Here is a 17,038-nt window from a genome sequence, read left to right on the forward strand (position 1 = left end):
GAGGGGAGTGGGGAATAGGCAAGCTTTGATTCCAGAAGATCCGGGACTATCCTCCTTAGTTAGAAACGAAGGGAGGGCGTGCACATAATTTGTATGCTGCGAGGTTTCCGAGTCAGCCTGGGTACAGGGTACATTGGCAACCTCACTGGTAGATTGTGTTAAAGAACTAAAAATAAAAATGCTTTGACCCTTCTTCAGAGTTCTTGTTTACTAGTGGTTTTGTTGTAAAACCTTGCTGGGCTGGCTGCTGTTGCTTCTTGTTGGTTGTGTGTATTTTACTGCGCCAGTGGTTAGGCTTAGAAATGATTAGCTGCTAATGCCAATGATTTTCCTTTGTTTTACAATGGCAACACGTTTTTTTCCCTTCTCCTAATGTCTTTGTTGAGCAAAGAGCATTTCAATAAGAGTAGATAAAGTAGGGGTGCCTGGGTGGCTCAGTCGTTTGGGCATCCGATTTCGGCTCAGGTCATGATCTCACAGTCTGTGAGTTCGAGCCCTGCATCGGGCTCTGTGCTGACAGCTCAGAGCCTGGAGCCTGTTTCAGATTCTGTGTCTCCCTCTCTCTCTGACCCTCCCCCGTTCATTCTCTGTCTCAAAAATAAATAAACATAAAAAAAATTAAAAAAAAGAGTAGGTAAAGTATTTTAAGAAGAGGTATCACCATAAACTAACCACCCATTCTTTTCGTTTTTCATGTTTTTTTTCCTAGTTCTTATGTGTATGAATCCGTATTTTTACCTAATTATAACCATACTGTTGAGTTTTTCCTTTACATTATACTGTAAACCTTTTTGTTTGTTTGTTTGTTTGTTTGCTTTTTTCCTGTTTCCACAGACTTTGTGATTACTATTTACTGGCTGTATAAGATTCCACAGGATGGGTGTTCCATTATTTGAGTTAGCCATTTCCCAGTTCTTAGCCACTGAGGTTGTTGCCAGCCTCTCAGTATCATTCAGCTCATGGACTTGGATGCAGTTCTTAACAGAGACAGAGAAAACGTCTTGGAAGTGATTGTCTTTTGAAAGTTGAAATAAACGAGCAGCTCTAGCTACAGTGTGTGTTTGCCAGATAAAAACTTGGTGCCCAGGCTGTCAAGCCTGCGTGTGGGTGGTTGACAGGTAATTCTTCCTAGGGCGGAGCGGAATTATCACCAATAGTTTGTCACTGACATACACAATGATATTTATTTTCATGATTAATAACCAAAAATTTAGAGAGACTACTACACAGGGCCAGTTCTGGCCTCTCCTTTTCTGCCCCCTTATGCCAGAACTGCATAAAAGAGGACAACATTGCTAGTACTCTCTGCATCAGACGACTAATTAGCAGTCCCTTAATTTGGCTTTTATGCATCAGTGCAGGATGCCAAGGGGCATATGCCATTCTCTGGGCAGAAGTCAGAAGGTCTCATGTTGGCTTCATGCTAGCAGGTAGGGAGTGGTTGTGGTAGTATATAGAGCAGGGGAGGGAGTATATTTAACAGATAGGGGGTTTTGGTATATAGAGCAGGGGGTGGGGGGGCGGTGGGCAGTATACTGAGGGCCAGGCTGGCTACTCCCGTATCCTCCTGCGACAGGAATTTTAGCTAGTCCAGGAAGAAGCATTTCACACCTTGCTGGAGAGAAAGATTTGGGGATGGGGTGGCAGGTGTCATAAGCCCTGAAGGTGGCGGCAGAAGGCGACCGAGGGAGACGGGGCGAGGAGGGCGGAGCTGAAGGGCGGGCCCGGAGGGGACCGGGGGGCGAGCTGGCTCGCGGTGAGGCTGGCCTGCGGGGGCCTCCTCCCTGGGGCGGTGGAGACCCGACCGGGACCGGGATCCGCGCGGGGCGGGCCGGGGGCGGGGCGCGTGGGGGGCGGGGCCCGGAGGGGGCGCGGAGGCGGGGCCGAGCGCCTCTGCAGCCGCCGAGCCCGGGAGCGGTCCCTTGAGCGCGTCCCGCCTGGTCCCTGCCGCCGCGCCTTAGCCCCCGCCATGCTCCTGCTGCTGGGGCTGTGCTTGGGGCTGCCGCTCTGCGCGGGGTCGCTGGGAGAGGCCTGGCCCCGGGATGACACTTCGGAGCAAGTAAGTAGAGGTGGGAGGACCTAGGGATGGCTCCGGGCGCGGGCTGCCGTCCCTTCCCACCGGCTTCTCGCGGCGCGTGGCTGTTGGACAGACGCCCTCGGATGGGTCCTGGACGCGAGGAAGGAGGGGTCACCTCCACCTCCTGTCACATCGTACCCCCTTCTGCTCTCCGTTCCCCAGTCTTCTCCTGCGCTTCCCCCTCTATTGGTCACTCTTGGCGATCGCCCGGAGGGTGAACTTCCTGCAGAATTGTGTCTGGGACTTGAAAGTCCTGCACAACCAGATCTCGGCTCCCGTTATCTGCGCGGATTTCTCCTAGTTTGTTGCGTGACGTTCATTGTTGGGAGAGAGCCCCCAGTTAATTGCAAAGTTTCTTCCTCAAGATGCATGTAGGGGGTAGTGTGTTAACTACCGCCGTTCCGAATTGTTGAGGGAAAAAGCACAATCTAGGAGAAATTCCAAACTCCCAGAACCCTCCACTTTCCCCATCTGAAAGCCAGGGTAACACGTTTCCCATCAGGTTCCTATCAGTGGGTTAGCCGTTTAAAGGTGGCCTGACGGGGAGGACCAGAACCCAAGGCTCACTTCCCCTAGTTAATATTCTGTGCGTCTGCCAGGAGTTCATGTTTTAAAAGGCCTAACCTCACAGGTGGTTAAGTCCTACATGTATGAACGCTCAATGCCATGTCTGAGGAACAGCAAAGCCTATTGAAAAACATACGACGAGCTGAGACAGATGTCAGCCAGAAGACCTCATGGGGGAAGTGGCTGTGCCCCAGTTAAAGCAGGCAGTGCTTACCTGCATCTCTGGGTGCTGTTCACACACGCCTCATTTAAATTATTTTAAAATTGTGTAGCTTAAAGCGTGTTTCACACGATGGGAACAGGAGATAAGTAGGCTTACTTGTCCTCTTCCTTTTCCAGCACTGTGGTTTGAAGAGCAGATCTGGAAGGTGGTTACTCTCTGGTTGAGTCTGCACGTGGATGTGATTTCTGCAAAATAAACTAGGCGATCCTTCTCTTGTAGGCTTGTCAGGAGGAGGAACCAGTAAAAATTCCAGGAGGGGAAGAGGTAGAGTGGGGAAAGTGCAGGCTTTGGATCCAGAAAAGAAAATCTGGCCTTCACTTAGCCGTTTACAGTTGTGTGGCCTGGACAGGCTGTGTAATCTTTCTGGGTCTTGCTTTCTGCTTGGTCGCAGCAGAGAATACACCTCGAGTATGCTTGTAAGGATTCAGCGGCTAGTTTGTGCAAAGGAGCTGGTATGCAGTGGGCACTCAATAAATGGTAGACGTGTTAGCAAAGTGGTTAAGGGCACGGGCTTGGTGTCAGGCTGCCTGGGTTTGATTCCTGGTCCTGTCACTTGCCAGCTCTGTGATCCTGGGCAAGTCAATGGGGGCTTCAACTTCCAATTCTTTAAAATGTGGGCACTACTAGGGTGTAAAAGATTGCACAGTTAATACGCCTCAAGTGACTGGCCTGGTGTCCGCATTTACATTAGCTCCTGCTGCTGGGCTTGGACGGCTGAAGCTCAGAGGGAAGGAATTTGGGGTAAAGAGCTTGAAACTTTTGTGGGGGGGGTGGAGGGAGGAAAGTGTGGGAGAAACTGAAACAAGGATTATATTTATGAGTTAGGAGGAGTGATGAAAGTGCCTGCATCTGCCAGAGCAAGTGGGCTTAGCAGTCTAGACTTTTCCTGCACAGAGTGACATGGCTTTGGCCCCTTTTAGGGATTCTTGCTGCCTCAAACCACAGCACTATTTATTTATCTTGAAAATGACTAACTCAGACAGAAACTGCAAGATGCGAAGTTCTATGAAAGTTTGCAATTTTACCTTTTTATCTCTATTAAAAGGTGTGTGTGTGTGTGTGTGTGTGTGTGTGTGTGTGTGTGTGTGTGAGTGAGTGATGTGGGATTTAAGAACACAGGCTCCAGAACCAGATTTCCTGGGTCCAAATCCTGGCTCTGCAGGTACTGGAGAGTTACTTACTGTCTGTCTGGGAGTCTCTATTTACCCATCTCGAGAGTGAGAATGATGAAATTACTTAATTAAAAGGAGTTTGAAGATTGAAAGAATTAATATACTTAAAACAACAGCACGTAGGCGTGTAGTTGGTGCTTATTCTCCATAATTATGGTCTTCAAAGTTACATACAAACTTAATTGTTAAATGTAAATGAATATGTGAATTTTATGTAAATTTCAACTTACATGAACATGACCCCTTGGCTTGCATTGCAACTGCTATTTGTTATTTACCTTCATTTGTCAATATCACTAATGACACCTTAAATTCAAGCTCCTTTCTCCCCTCGGGCCCTCTGCCCCATTTGTTACCCATAGCAGGGGAGGGCTATCAGCAGTGGTCTTCAAACGCTGGTGTGCAAATAGACGCTCAGAAGCTCATTAACCGAGGGGCGCCTGGGTGGCGCAGTCGGTTAAGCGTCCGACTTCAGCCAGGTCACGATCTTGCGGTCCGTGAGTTCGAGCCCCGCGTCAGGCTCTGGGCTGATGGCTCGGAGCCTCGAGCCTGTTTCTGATTCTGTGTCTCCCTCTCTCTCTGCCCCTCCCCCGTTCATGCTCTGTCTCTCTCTGTCCCAAAAATAAATAAATAAAAAAAAAAAACGTTGAAAAAAAAATTTTAAAAAGGAGCTCATTAACTGCGCAGACTCCTGAGCCCCCACTCCCATCCATTTAGATCCATTAGGTTTGGGGTGGGGCTCAGGGGATCCTGATACAGATGATCCTCGGACCACACTTACAATAATACTGCTTTAAAAGAACCTTCCAGGAAATTAATGTTAAAAAGGAAGTCTCTTGTATAAAGTCAGCCTGTTACAGATGTATCTGTTTCCCAAGTTTCAAACTGATATGGCTTCTTTAAATCAGGATAGGGCTGTATTCCTCTTATTACAAAAGCAGTTTTTCATGTACAAAATAAAGAAAGCGACTAATTGTTGCATGTTCAAAATGTCCCAGAGAGTTTGCTAGTGGCTCTGTGTAAAAATAAGAAGCAGTAAAGGATATGGGTAAGAGCACTGCGAGCCAGACCGCCTGGGTTCAAATGTGCATTCCCAGCACTAAGTGGCTGTGTGTACTTGGGCAAGTGACTTAACCTTTCTGGATCTCAGTTTCATCATCTGCCAAAAAGGATCATTACTCTCATCTGCAATTAAAGTTTTACATTTTTAGAGGTAAATAAAGTTTACATAACTGGCAGGGCTCTCTTAAAGAAAAAGTATGTCAAATTATGACCACCAAATTAGGTGCTAAAGTGAACATTTATTTAGGATGATAAATCACAACAAATGCCTCACTTTTATAGGCTGGCAAACGCCGCGGGTGTCTCCCATAGTTAAGAGACTGTACAAGCGAGAGGTTCTGAAGCTTACGTTTTACTAGCCTCTAAGTAATTGTAAAATAATAAACCCACTTCTGCTCTTACGATTATTGTGAGGATTAAGTGGGTTAATCCAGGCAAAGTGCATGCATTCAGTAAGCGCTACAGTAAAATGAGCTACTTTTATTGTCTTTGGACGGCCTGGTTGAATCTCTGACTTACCACCGCAAGGGAAGTCTCCGTGTGCGTACTTTCCAGGAGAACCATGGGAATCCGCCCAGAGGAAGTGACATACCCAAGGGATACGTGCAGAGCCCGGGGTAGAACCCAGGTGTGCTGAGTGCCAAAGCCAGGCTTTCAAGGACTCCTCCAAAGGCAAAGCCAGTTTCATATTTATAACCTAATGGAATTTGTTTCAATGTGATTTTTATTTGTGGCTCCTGGAATAGGGATGGTGCTGAGTATAGGCTTGTGGTGACCACATCGAGTGTGGGGATGCTCTGATCCCCCGAACTGAGAATTTCTGGGAGTGTTAATTTTTTATAATCTGTCGCTAGCAACCAAACCTTTGCATTCAGAAACACAAATCAAGAATCGAGACGACAAATTTTTTTGTTCTTGTTTTTGTACTTAACTCTTTAACAAGTAAAGTCCGTAAAAGATTTTGTGAGCTCCAGGCCACTCGGTACCGTCTCCTTTATGTGCACAGGTGTGATTGGAGAATTGGAGTCGTCAGGCTGAACCGGAAGGAGGTTATTGTGGGAGAGAGTCCAGAGATGTACTTGCTCCCGAACCAGCCAGCTCTCGTTTCCTTGAGTGGGAGGGGGAGGGAGGATAGGGAAGTATAGAGAACAGGCTCGTTTTCCTAACCAGCACTCTTCCCAAACCTTGGATGCTCCACAGAAAGCGATCTGGCCTCCCGTGTTTCCAGGGTTTGGTTCGGAGACCCCAGCAAGTTCTCTGTTGCTAACGAGGGACTGGCTCCATTTAAGAAGGTGGGGCCGTGGATGGAGACCTGAGCTTTTTGTGGTGGGGGGGCTCCTGAATCCCCTCCTTATTTTCCTAGAGGCAAAGTCCATTTCCCTTGTTTTTCACAGGTGAAGAAAAGAAACAGTGACTTGCCTAAGGCCAGTGGCCGTTTTTTTTTTTTGTTTTTTTTTTTTTTTTTTAAACCTACCTGGAAATGGTTTGGAGTTGTAACCCCAAACTAAAGTTTCTTCTTCCACGGCTGAGGTTATAGGCATCCTGAATTGAAATAGCTGAGCAGCCTGTAGCAACATTACTCCGAAGGAGTAAAACTTCTGTGTGAGTCATTCAGAGTTACCTACACGAATTGTTCTCAGCCCAGGTGATAGATGGTGACTCCAGTGCCTTTCCAACTACGTTTTGTTTCAGGCCCTGTAACAGATCTCTGAGGCACTGACTTCTGAGTTCCTGGATCTTGGTTTCAGGATTGCAGACATCCTCAGGGGACGCGGGCCACCTGGTAGGTCAGTTCCTAGCACAGAGCCCTGTAGGAACTCACGACTTCAGTCCCTTGATGGCGGTGTGGCTGAGGTTAGCCCAAATGCAGTGTCCTTTGGATCTGTTACGGGACCTGGGGTCACAGACCCAGGGATAGAGCTCCAATGGAAGAGTAGAGGGAATGAACTCTGTCTTCACGTCTCTCTTCAGTCATCCTGGGTCATTAAAACATCCATGCCAAAAGGGAATGTCTGTGTCCTACATATTGAGTGTCTTTCACCCTGGTTAGAATTGGGTTTTGCGTTTTCCTCTCCTCCCATGCTCTTCCCATTTATGGACTTCTTGGAATGCTCTAAGGGTGTTTCTCTTCTCTTCTAATCGTGATCCAACACTGTGATATATCTTGGGGAACAAGTACAGTCCTTAGTCAAATTATGAACATTTAAGTTGTGCCTGTCATCTTACCTAGAGCTAGGCTAACTGATGACGTAGATGGGGGATTCTAGACTCCAGAGCCGTGACTGTTAGTACTATATTCTTTGCACAAAGGAAATCTTCACCTACCCCCACCTCCTGGCAGTGAGTGCTGCTTGGTCCATACATATGGGAGAGGCCGTGGTGGATCTCTGAAGCTGTTTCTCAGCATAGTTCCTGTTGAACCTGATTCTCCGTCCATTTCTCCTGTCCTTTCGTCCACTCCCCAAACCCCTACCTGGCTGGTTCAACCGTACCTCCATCGTAAAGCTTCTCATCGTTATTTGCAGCCTAGCAAACTCTACTTTTTTCCATTTCCTTTGTAACTTACAAAAACGACCCTGTCTGTTAAGTTGTCATGAGCACAGTTCTTTCTTTCAAGTTATATGGTATGGTCCTCGATGGCAAGGATCCTGGCTTAGGTTTCTCAGTAAATATTGTGGCCTGGAAATCTTCTGTTCTGATGCTTGAGAAGGAAGCTCAGCTCCATAGGAGCAAAGAATCTTTTTGGAGCTCTCTGGCAAGTCTATGGTTTGGAGCCCCAAGCTCTTGAGATTACTGTTCGTGGCAGCCCTTGACAGTGAGCTGGAGTCAGTTACATATCTGTTCTTGAACCCCACTCCCAGGGAAGCACTTGAACAATAAGAGGGATCAGGAATCCCTAACTAAAAACAATGCTGATGACATTGGTGTGATTTCCAGAGCCGATCCTAGCTGGCACCAGGAGTCTGTCTGTACCGAGAAGTTTTGATTCTGGTTCAATCTCGTTTAAACTTGGACTGAAGTGTTGCCATAGCGATCCCCTGAGACATAAGATAGTCATCTCAAAAATGAAAAACCAACTTCTCTTGTTCTCCTTAAAGCTTGTTTATTTTCTTGGAGAACTTATTTTACAGAGGAGGGAACTTCAAAGAAAATACTTTAGATCAATCACAGATCATAATACCTGGGAGGGGCTGGGCTTTCCCTCTGACCGGCGCTATGTTAAGCGGTCCCCAGCCTATTCCACAGTTTGAGGAAGGGAAAGACCTGAGATGAACCTGCAGAGCTGGTGGAGACCTTGCCCAGAAAGCTTCCCTTGGAGAGTGGCTCAGACATCACCCCTCATTGTAGAAAGAGAAATCAGTATCACCCTACTAATTCTTTGGTTCTCATTTGGAGTCAGGGTGGTGGGTGTCAACCTAAATCCTGTGGTATTTCTTCTGTTCCATGCTCTGTAGAGTAGGAGGCTCTATAATGGCTTATAATGATAATTTATAATAGCATATACACATATATATATTTGTTTTTTTCAGGGGAGATCAGGAGAGGATAGGGATTAAAACAGTTACTGTTATGACTTTAGTTTCCTAAATGGAAATATCTTTATTGCTTTTTTTTTCTTTTTCCTGTTTCGGAAGTAAAACGTGAATTTGTCAAAATGGGAGATAATACGGGGAAGTGTAAAGAAAAAGAGTTCAGCCACCCACAGGTAACAGCCATTACATTTCGGTATACATTCTACACATACAAACACGTGACTTACACACAACGAGATCATGTTAGATGTGATGTTTTGTTACCAGATTTAATCACTTAAAACGTGTCATGGATTTATTAATCAGGATAGGCTAGGTCACTGTGTGGTGACGATGTCTTAAAAATCTCAGTGTCTTAGATACCAAACATTTATTCCTTGCTTGTACAGCTCGTCTGTCCTGGGTTGGTGGGGGCCACTGGGAACTTGGGCTCGATGGGGCCACTACCATTTCCAACACTGCTGATTACTGTGCCAGAAAGAAAAAGCAGTTCTGTAGGATGGTCCACTGTAATTAAATCACTTAACCCAGAAGTGACAAATGTTACTTACATTCGTAACTTCTTGTCAATAGCTCGTCATATGGCCCTGTCTTCCCACAGGGACCAAGGAAACGCAGTACTTCTGCAGATAAAGATTCAGTAAAATGAACATTTATTGTTGTATGGATACACATCATTATTTTCTGTAGCTGTATTCTAATTGATCTGTGTACCATAATATACTTAACCAGACCTCTTTTTAAGACTATTTTAGGCTATTTCTAATTATTAGCAATTGTTTTAAAAGTTGCAAAGAATTTTCTTATTTTTTTTCTGTTATTTGTTTTCTGTCATGGGACTTTTCTGTTAAGTAGGGTTTCTAAATCAAAAAACATGCCTACTGGTGTGAATGTAAAAATGTTGCAGACACTTTGGAAAACAGTTTGGCAATTTCTCGAAAAGTCAAACTTAAATTTACCATATGGCTCAGGCACTCCCCTCCTGGATATCTATGTCCAACAAAAAGACTTGCATGTGAATGTTTATGTAAATTTAGCATTATTCACAATAGCCAAAAAGTGGAAATAACCTGAATGTCTATCACCTGGCGAACAGATACACAAAATGTGGTCTATCTATAGAAAGGAATATTATCTGGACACAAAAAAGGAATGAAGTACTGATAAATGCTACAACAGGGATGGCCTCAGGGCACCTGGGTGGCCCAGTAGATTGGGCGTCCAACTTCAACTCAGGTCATGATCTCTTGTGAGTTCGAGCCCGCGTCGGGCTCTGTGTTGACAGCTCAGAGCCTGGAGCCTGCTTTGGATTCTGTGTCTCCCTGTCTGCCCCTCCCCAACTTGTACTCTGTGTGTCTCTCCCTTTCTCTCTTTCAAAAATAAATAAAACATTAAAAAAATTAAAAGAAAACAGGGATGACCTTGAAAAGATGACGCTAAGTGAAAAAAGCCAGTCATAAAAGACTGTGTATCGTATGAGTCCATTCCTGTGAAACGTCCAGAATGGGCAAGCCCACAGGGACCAAGTAGATTAGTGGTTGGGAGGTGACACCTAAGGGGTGCAGGGTTTCTTTTTGACATAATAAAAATGCTCTAAATTGATGGTGTGATGGATGTACAACTCAGAATATGCTAAAAAAAAAAACTAACCCGTACACTTTAAGTGAATGAGTTATATTTGTAAATTACACATTGTAGAGCTGTTAAAAAAAAAAGATACTCATAAAGTCTAGGCATATTTTTCAAGCTTTTGATCTGCATTATCAAATTGTCCTCTAGAAAGGATGATTTATTACTCACAACAGTTGTCGTTAACACTTTATTTAAGCAGTGATTTGCTATGAATGATGTTCAACAAGCAGCTAATAAGACTTTTAAATCAGTCCAGAGTGGCTGATTAATTAATACAATTTTTAATGAGGATTTTATCACCTTCTCATGCCCGTCTTCCACATGTGAGAAAGTATGGTTAAACCAGAAAAAATACAGTAAGAAAATTCAAGGTAAATTCGGTTTTGCTTGCAGAGTTTCCTCAAGTTTTGAGTTGAATAATTGAGCCCATCAGAGTAGAACTGAATACATTTACTCATTGTAATAGACAAAAAGAGCTTTATTTTCAAGCCAGGAATACATTGAAACAGAGCACAGACATTCTGATGAATTCTTTCTTTTTATCATTTCATAGTTAATTGTTGTAACAGATAGAAGAACTCTCAGGTGAGGAGGTAGTGACATCATGGGTCAAGCAGTCAACCAGGACTCTGGGGGCTGAATTCTAGTTCTGGCCTGGCAGTGACTTAATTAAGGGTCCAATCTTAATTTCAGGGTGAGTAATTAATTAATTTTCAATCTGCTTTTCAGGATGGACAATCCCTTCTGTAGGTTTGGATCGGTTTTAACCCCCCTCAGGTAATTCATTTAAGAATGGCCTCACAAGCCTATTTCATGGCTTTTTTCTTCTTACAGGTTGGATTCAGGGGACCGAGGCAGGTCAGACTGTTGCAGAGGCTGGTACGTATACTCATGGTGCATCTTCGATGTCCGTCCCCTCCTGTTGTGCGTGTTTTGAACCAGTCCCTGGCTCTGCTGGCAGCTTTTCCAAAGCTTGTAAAGTTGCATGTAGAAGAATCCTGACATGGGGGCGCCTGGGTGGCTCAGTCGGTTAAGCGTCCGACTTCAACTCAGGTCACGATCTCGCAGTCTGTGAGTTCGAGCCCCGTATCGGGCTCTGGGCTGACGGCTCAGAGCCTGGAGCCTGCTTCCGATTCTGTGTCTCCCTCTCTCTCTGCCCCTCCCCCGTTCATGCTCTGTCTCTCTCTGTCTCAAAAATAAATAAACGTTAAAAAAAAAAAAATTAAAAAAAAAAAAAAAAAGAATCCTGACATGAAACAGCGTAGCTTTTACAAGCCTTTCTTTAAGTGAACTTTTCTTTCCGGAAAGAGACCTGATTATTTCAGTAGGGCTCTGAGGACAAAGTTTGGGGTTTCAGAGCCTTTAAAAAAAAGAAACAAAACTTAAATTAACCTATACATTTAATGGCTTTCTTACACAAGAAATAAAGGCTTTGTTGTGAAGTAAACAACTAAAGCCAAGAAGTCACATTTGTAGGTGGCAGCTTCCTGTGATGGAGCTGAGCACGGCTCTCGGCGCATGTTGGGGCTCTCAAGTTGGAATTTGGGCACGTGATCAGGAACCCTAAGAGCTTACTTGACCCAGACTCGGTTCTTCCTTACCACTGCGGGTGCAGGGCCATATTGGGATGTGGGGACACACCTACCGGCTCTGGGATGTGGATTCTGCAACAGGTCCTCAGTGGGTAGGCATCTATCCAGCGCCTGTCTACACTTTGGTGCTGTGTGAGTCAGTTCTAGCTTTAGCACGACCGCCGTCACAATCATCCCCATCTTTGCCGGACTGGGGCGTTGTGTTCTTGTTATTCTTTGCTTGGCTTCCTCCCCCTTCCTTCTCCTGATCCTCCCAAGTTTATTAATCTCGTAGTCATTCTTTCATGTTTGTCTCCATGTTCGCGTGATTATAGACAGATAGACGATGAACATAAACATTGTTTATCCAGAATTGTGAGGAGTCTGGATTTTCCCCGGTTTACAAGCCAAGGAGTTAGTTTGGTGCCATTGCATGGATGCTGGCAGAGTACAGGAGACTCCCGGGTCAGAGACAGAGGGCGATCGTTGCTCACAGAGTAGCGGTGTTGTGACAGTCAGAGTCTGTACCGTTCCCGGGCGCAGTTCCCATATGGTCACACGGAGAGGGCCTGACGACACCTACACACGGGAGGAACTCTGCGCTTGGGACCCGGACTCTTTTATGAGGACTAAACCTGCCTGATCTTTGTCCCTCGAGGGGCACGTTCTCTTTATTGTTCTAGATCTTAATCCAGCTTCCCCTTTGCTCTGGGGGGAGATACCAACTCCCTCTTCCAAATCTGTCCACTGTCCAAACATCCTTGAAAAGACGGTTCAAAACAAACGTAGCTAGTGCCCCTGCTTGAAAAATGTGCAGAAATAGCAGAGACTCATGGAAAATAGCCTCCTAGCGAGACCTGTACACATATTCATTCATTCATGCACACATCCGTGCACACGTTCATTCCAACTAAGAGGGTAAGCGTTTTTTTGAATGCTTACTATCTACCCTGCACCGCTGTAGACACTGGGAATACAGCAATGAACAAGACAGACAAAGGCCCCTGTCTTTCACAGAGCTTGAATTCTAAGGTGGGGTAGAGATAGACGAAAAAAAGACAAAGTGAATAAATAAATGACAAGTGTATGAGTAATGGAGAAGATGACAGGTGCCACTGAGAAAAAGAACGCGCCAGAGAAGACAGGGGAAACATAGACATTTGCAGATAGGAGATTTCTGATCATTGCTTTCAAACAGTGGGATCATGTGATGATGGCTAATGGTGACCGAGGGCTAACTGTGTGCCTCCACGTGTCATAACTCAGTCGCTCTTGTCCCGTTCTTTGAGACATTACAGATGACGAAGCAGAGACTCAGAGGGACTGAGTAACTCACCCAAGACCCACGCATTTGGGGAGGTGGGGCAGAGCCGGGATTTGAGGCCCATGTCTGGCATCTGTGTGTGCTCTTACCTAACACAGCACCCCGCCTTCTCAACTACGTCTCTTTTTTTCCCTTTCTTACTCTTCTCAATCCACAGTATTTCGCGTGGCCTAACCGTATCCATTCTTTTCGATGGTGAAAAATATTCCATGTCGTGGGCACACCGTAACTTACGAAGCATTCTGCTCTGGATGAGCTTTAGATTTCTCTCCAGTTTTTTGTCCTTGGAAAAAATGCTGTAAAAAACTTTTTCTTTATTCTGTTATGTGGGTGCTTTTTATTCTATGGCTAGATTTTCAATAGGAGGATTGTTGGATCAAAGTGCATGGGCATTTTACATGTCGGTGGATGTCGCTGGACTGCTTTCGAATCCTCGTGCCCTTAGTACTGTCTGTATGAATTCCCTTTCTATCTGCATCGATCAGCACACACATTTCTGCCAGCAGATGTGTGTTACTTTTTGACTTGTCAGTCTCTTAGATATACGCTGTTTGTCTCATTGTTCCTTTAGCATTTGCGTGACTACTTGTGAATGTAGACTTTTTTCTGTACATTTATTGGCCATTTAGAGTGGTTCTTTTGTGAAGTGGGGGTGTGTGTATCTTGTAACCATCTTTCTGTTGTGTTTTTTATCCCCTAGTCGTTGGTATGATGGAGATCTTTCTATGCCAGAGCTACTCTGTCTTCTGAATTGGAAGAATTCCCCCCTAAATGCGTCGTTTGTCGATCAACTTTGTTTATGCTGTGTTTTCCATATAAAAGTTTTCAGTCTGTTAGTAAAAACTAAGTTTATCTTTTTTTAAAATAGCTGAGTTTTCATCCTTGGTTTCCAAGATTTTCTTGACCCTTAGACTTAGAATATTTATGTAATCCCTTGGATTTTCTTAAAAATCTCTTAAGAATTTTAAAAGTCTTAATTTCACATGCATCATGCCTGTTTAAAATGAACTTTGTTTGTACCTCCAGCTGGTCCCAGAATGATCTTTCCAGCGGCCGACTTGGTCCCTCACTCTCTTCTGCAGATGTGTTTGCTGACTCCACATTGTCTATAGGATAAACTCCAGAGACATGTAAGGCCCCGTGTGATCTGGCTGTGGCCTGCCTCTTTAGCCTCAGTTTACCCCATGCGTCTTCTATTTTATGCTCTAGCCATACCACACTAATCTGAAGGTCTGTGAACGTTCCCTGACCAATGAATAGAGTGTGGGTGGCAACAGCTGCTGTTCTCCCATCACTGCCAGCTCCTGAATCACAAGGATTTGCTTGATTTTCTTCTGAATTAATTAGATACCCTTTTTATGACTCCCTCTGGCAACACATACACAGAGAAAAATTATATTTTAAGAAGCAGGGGTATCTTTGTGCCCGCAGATCCGTGGCCCCTAACAGACACTGGCCTGCTTTTCACTGCCATCATTTAACCTCCCAGGGGCAGGACCGTGGCTTGGCATCTTCTTCAGATTTGTAGTTGGGGTTTGTTTTAAGCAGATGTGGTGAGACGCGGAGACCTGGAACTGGTCACCATGAAGGAAGGAGTTTATGCTCCCAGATCCCTAGGAACGGGGATGGTCTCTAGCTATCTGGTACCTGGCCCTGGGGTGACTTGGGGAAAGGGCAGTATCGGCTTGGCGTGGGAAAGCCTGATGAAGGAGGTGGCTGGGTGCGGGCTCTGGACTGGCTGCTTGTGTATCGAAGGTAGGCTCACACAAGGGGAGTTTGCTGTCTCTAGGAATTAGCTTGCCCTGGGAGGGACTTTCTCTCCAGGAGCAAGGCCCCAAATGCCAGAGCATCAGGAAGATAGAAAATACAGTCTGTGCACAGGGAGCATGGTCCTGGGGGTTGTTAACGTCACTCAGGGTTAGTTGTGTGTGTGTCTGTCTCCTTTGTCCCGACTCCAGCCGTCACGGTTTATCTTTTGTTAGGAGGTGCACTTTTTTTTTTTTTTTTTTACATGAAGACGACAGTTGCGTTTTTATGTTTCCTTTCCTCTAAGCATAATGAAATGTTGCTAAGTAGAACCTGTTACCACAAACAGGCAACTGGGAGCTGATGCCGCTCTATGTTTACAGAGGGATAAAATTGTCTCACCCGGGTGCAAATACGGCCCTCAGGGAGGCGCCTTGTGTGGAAGTCTTCTGCTTCATGCAGTGACAACATGGGCTGGGTTGCTTTTCTCAGAAAGGAGAGACGTGAAGGTTCGGTACAGATCTGTGGACCCAGAATCCACCAGCTGCCCAGCACCGGCCTTCTCCTCTACAAAGTGAGGAGGGGCCGAGTTGCATGACTTCTAAGGTTCTCTGCCATCTCCAGAATCGTTTCTTCTAACGGTCACTGGAGAACTGTTAGACCAGAATAAAACAACAAAAGGTTAATCTGGGAAGAGTCGTGGTTCTGGAAGATGCCATCACCAACATTGCACCGTTACATTTCCAGATGGCATCTTGGGTAATTCAGGACATCCTCTGGGTGGCTTGATTTTAAGTGGCTCACATGAGTCACACACAAGACTTTGGTCCCTCGAGCAGCTCATGAAGACACTCCCTGCCTCCAACTGCTTTTCCAGTAGTTTAGCCTTTGTAAGAAAAATAGTGAAGCTGTTTTGTCACAGGAAGACTTGATTTTGCCTCCTATTTTCCAGTTGACATCCCCAAATAAAATAATGAGTTAAATATAAATATGGAAAACACGTTGGATTTTTAGGAACCGTGCACTGGGAAAAACTGAAGCCACTGTTTCACATCCTTCCTTTCATGACACATCTTCATGAAGCTCTGCCATTCCGAGTTCCGTGCTTGGCTTTGGGCTTTCGTTTCCTGACCGTCCAGGATTCTCCTCACACTGTGCCCCCCTTTCTAATTAAACTGCTCTGTTCTTTGTTCCAGGAACGAGCTAAGGTTCATTCCTGCTTCCGTGTCTTTTGTGTTTTCAGAATGTTCCTTTTGTTCTCTTTCACCACATACCAACTCTACGTCCGTTTTAAAACCTTTTCTTACTTTTACAGATCTCACTGATTGTTCTTTCTTCTGAACTCTGGCAGGTCTTCCAGCCAATGAGTAAAATGTATGTCTCTACGTATCTCCCTATGTTTCTTTATGTTTTTTGCACTTTCTTCCCAATGGGATCATAAGTGCCTTGAGAGAAGGAACCGTGTGTAATAGACCTTCTCGGTCCTTCATGGAATTTAATCTATGGTAGTGATTAACAAATTCTAGTTAGTTACCGTTTCTTTTTTTTGGGGGGGGGATATATATTTTTCTTTAATTGTCAAGATTCAAAAATTCAGTTTCACAAATGTTTTTGAGTTTTACTTTATGCTGAGAGCTGTGGGGAAGAAAATTCAAGCACGAGGACTAAGTCACGGTTCCTGTTCTGCACGTGTGTCCTGTCTAGTTGGGACAGGGGAAGGGGTGAGCAGCCTGGGGGCGGGGGTCGGCCTGCACAAAACAGGTTCCCGTACGTTGTAGACGGAGGGTGCTGTCCGGTGGGGCAAGGGCCACAAGGCGTAACAGTGGGGGCCTCTGTGGGAAAATAGTAACTGGGCAGAAGCAATAAAACTAAAATAGCTTCTTGAAACTTTTCTCAATCTGTCTCTTGGGCCCGTAAACTATGCCTCCTACTTCTGATGTAATATCGTGGAAAATTTCTACCACATCCATAATCTTAATTTGAGGCAAAACAGAAATACCATAATGGTTAGACTTTGTGTTTTGTGAGGTGTCTTCCAATGTCACATTTTCAGTTTCATGAAATGATAATTGACACTACGAATAAGGACAAATCAGCATGACAAATAGTCTCCGGTGTACCAAGTGAAGAA

General features: G+C 45.1%; 1 protein-coding gene across 1 annotated transcript in view; it reads left to right on the forward strand.

Moving 5' to 3' along the window:
• Window positions 1-1,880: 1,880 nt before the first annotated feature.
• ITIH5 (inter-alpha-trypsin inhibitor heavy chain 5) overlaps window positions 1,881-17,038 on the forward strand; it is a 78,192-nt gene continuing 63,034 nt past the window's right edge. The window contains exons 1-2 of the mRNA XM_019460532.2: window positions 1,881-2,059; window positions 11,101-11,145. Coding sequence (XP_019316077.2) covers window positions 1,970-2,059; window positions 11,101-11,145 — 135 coding nt within the window. The 5' untranslated portion in view covers window positions 1,881-1,969. The remainder of the gene's footprint in view (window positions 2,060-11,100; window positions 11,146-17,038) is intronic.

Source organism: Panthera pardus, unplaced genomic scaffold (assembly GCF_024362965.1).
Source record: "Panthera pardus isolate Hobbes unplaced genomic scaffold, ASM2436296v1 HiC_scaffold_6, whole genome shotgun sequence".
Taxonomy (NCBI): Eukaryota; Metazoa; Chordata; class Mammalia; order Carnivora; family Felidae; genus Panthera; species Panthera pardus.